This window comes from Borostomias antarcticus, assembly GCF_949987555.1.
Source record: "Borostomias antarcticus genome assembly, chromosome: 9".
In the NCBI taxonomy this organism is placed as follows: Eukaryota; Metazoa; Chordata; class Actinopteri; order Stomiiformes; family Stomiidae; genus Borostomias; species Borostomias antarcticus.
This window is the reverse complement of record NC_140242.1, coordinates 28692396-28694895: the sequence shown is the minus strand read 5'-3', so window position 1 is coordinate 28694895 and position 2500 is coordinate 28692396. Positions and strand designations below refer to the sequence as shown.

The following is a 2500-nucleotide window of genomic DNA, read 5'->3' as shown; positions in this document are numbered from 1 at the left end:
CTGTCCCACTGGGGATTTAGAGACGTGTGTGAGTGTGTGTGTGTGTGTGTACACACACTTGTCTGCATGAGGGGTGTGTGCATAGTTTATATGCACATACGTTAGTGGGTTTTTGTGTGGTGTGTGTGTGTGTGTGGTGTGTGTGTGTGCGTGCGTGCGTGTGTGTGTGTGTGTGTGCGTGTGCGTGTGTGCGCGTGTGTGTGTGTGCGTGTGTGTGCGATAACCCTGACGAGGACAGGGCTAGCCAGACATGGTGGGAGGTGGAAGAGGAGTGATGAAGGCCTGGTCTTGGGTGTGGGTGGGAGCGAGCTTATTGGAGAGCTTTGTGAGCTGAATGAAGTTTGCCGGACTTGCGGAGGCACAGCTGTCACCGGAGGGGGAGGGGTGGGTGACGGAGGGGGCCAATCAGATTAATGTAATGGTGCGAAATTAGAAAGACTAACAGACTCACTGTTTGATCACAACAGATGGCGACCATGGAACTGCTCTGTCCTCTCTGGAGACATTGAGAGGGGAGCAACTGTTTCGGCTGCCGGCTCTTGATGGGACATGGAATTAGCAGAGTGGTCAGCTGCAGACAAGGCAGTCCAGGCCACGTTCCCAGACTAAGACTAAGCCTCATTCTGGACTGATAAGAAGCTCCAATGGAGATCTTTGTTTTGATTTATTAGGGGAAACACCCTTATAGGTCTCGTATGAATGGTGGAGGATTCTGGGATTAATAATATAGACAGATAATATGTGAGGTTTTCATAGAACAGCTTTACATAGACCAAGGGTTGAACTTGCCGAGTGGTTTATTTATTTTAATATTCTACCTCATTTATCTTGGTTATTAAAACTGTTTATGGATGAATGCCAGAGGGGATATTGCTAGTTACACTAACAGCAATTTTTCACTTAAAGGACAGGTTTGGAATTTAGCATTATAAGCCATGGTACAAGGTTATTTATGATCATTTACAACGGCCGATATCAAAGTTTCGTCAAAATCCCTCAAAAACATCTTAAACTCTAATTTTCAAAGACAGGAAACTCACCGAGTGGTCACTGGTGTCTGTTGATGTTCTGACAAAAAAAATCACCACAAAGTATGCTTCCGATTGGTTTTATTGATCATATTATATCCATTTATTGGTTCTGACAACAAAGCCAGAGATGTTTAGATTCATCTGCCTCCCATATTTGTTTTGATCAACAAACTCTTCTATTGTACTGCGAGTGAAAATAGTTCTATGCTAAATGATAAATAAAACCCCATCGGAAGCATACTTTGTGGTGATTATTTTGTCAGAACATCAACGGACACCAGTGACCACTTGGTGAGTTTCCTGTCTTTGAAAATGAGAGTTTACGATTTTTTTGAGGGATTGTGTCTAGATGCACCTATGGATCCATTGAGTATATACTCTATATCTCTAGAGTGCACCGCTTGACGAAACATTGATACCAGTCCTTGTACATCGTAAATAACCTTTTAACATGGCTTATAGTGCTAAATTCCGAAGCTATCCTTTAAGCTAATGCGTGCGTGCGTCTTTCTGCAGCCACTCCGTTCCCAGGCGGCTTCAAGTGTTTCACATGCGAAGACGCACCCGACAACTACGAGTGCAATCGCTGGGCGCCAGACCTGTACTGCCCACCAGGTAAGACCACCCACCCACCCCTGGCCGAGACCAGGTACCACGCTAGTTTACCTCCGCCTAAACACCAGTCCAACATTTACTCTTGGCTCTCCGTCCACTCTCACATACTGTAGTTAGATTTGGCATCCTTCCCTTGCAGAGTGCAATCTCCCAGATTGTAAAAACCGTCAGTTTGTTCTGCGGAGGCCTTCGTACCGTTGGAATATTTAATATATTTCACCGGCTGTGGACATGTTTAGCTCATAAATAGCAGCCCTCATAAAAAGCTTGTGCTCGCCTCCATCTCTCGGGCAGATTTAGCGCACGCTCTTAATGACTGATTTAGTCTTTGGCCTGGCCCTCAAACAGTAAATCCCTGGCATGGTAACAGTTTGAGGGACGCAGGGGAGACACGGAGCGGCTTGTGGAAACCCAGAGGAATGTGCTCTGTAATGTGGAAACGCTGGCATCTCCCCAAGGTTCTTTCAGTGGGTTTCTGGATGACAAAAGTCACATTCAGGGCATAGCTATGGAGCCTTTGAGATATTATGTGTCAGAGACTTGGATCCAAAATCCCAAGTGGGATCAATTTAAATACTTCTGGTTTACCGTTGAACAAAACAACACAATCTTCAGTTTGAGTTTTGAGTTTTATTATTATAAATATATAATAAATTATAATAATATTGTATTATTATGTTCACACAGGATGAATTATATGTCCTATTACAATTTTAAAACACAATACAAATAAACAGTATCTTACTCTAAACCTTTGTAACAGAACATTATCTTTCCATGGCCAGGTGGTGGCCCAGGATGGAATTATCAGGACATAATCAAGGACATCTCTTTCTTCTTTGTCCCCCAACAGA

At 43.8% G+C, this 2500-nt stretch overlaps 1 protein-coding gene across 1 annotated transcript in view; it reads left to right on the top strand.

The window, feature by feature from the left end:
- The window catches only part of lypd6 (LY6/PLAUR domain containing 6), a gene marked incomplete at its 3' end in the record, with an annotated part of 6784 nt that overhangs the window by 2590 nt on the left and 1694 nt on the right, over positions 1–2500 (top strand). The window contains exons 2-3 of the mRNA XM_084442982.1: positions 1548–1646; position 2500. The exon at position 2500 is cut by the window's right edge and continues 130 nt beyond it. Coding sequence (XP_084299108.1) covers positions 1548–1646; position 2500 — 100 coding nt within the window. The remainder of the gene's footprint in view (positions 1–1547; positions 1647–2499) is intronic.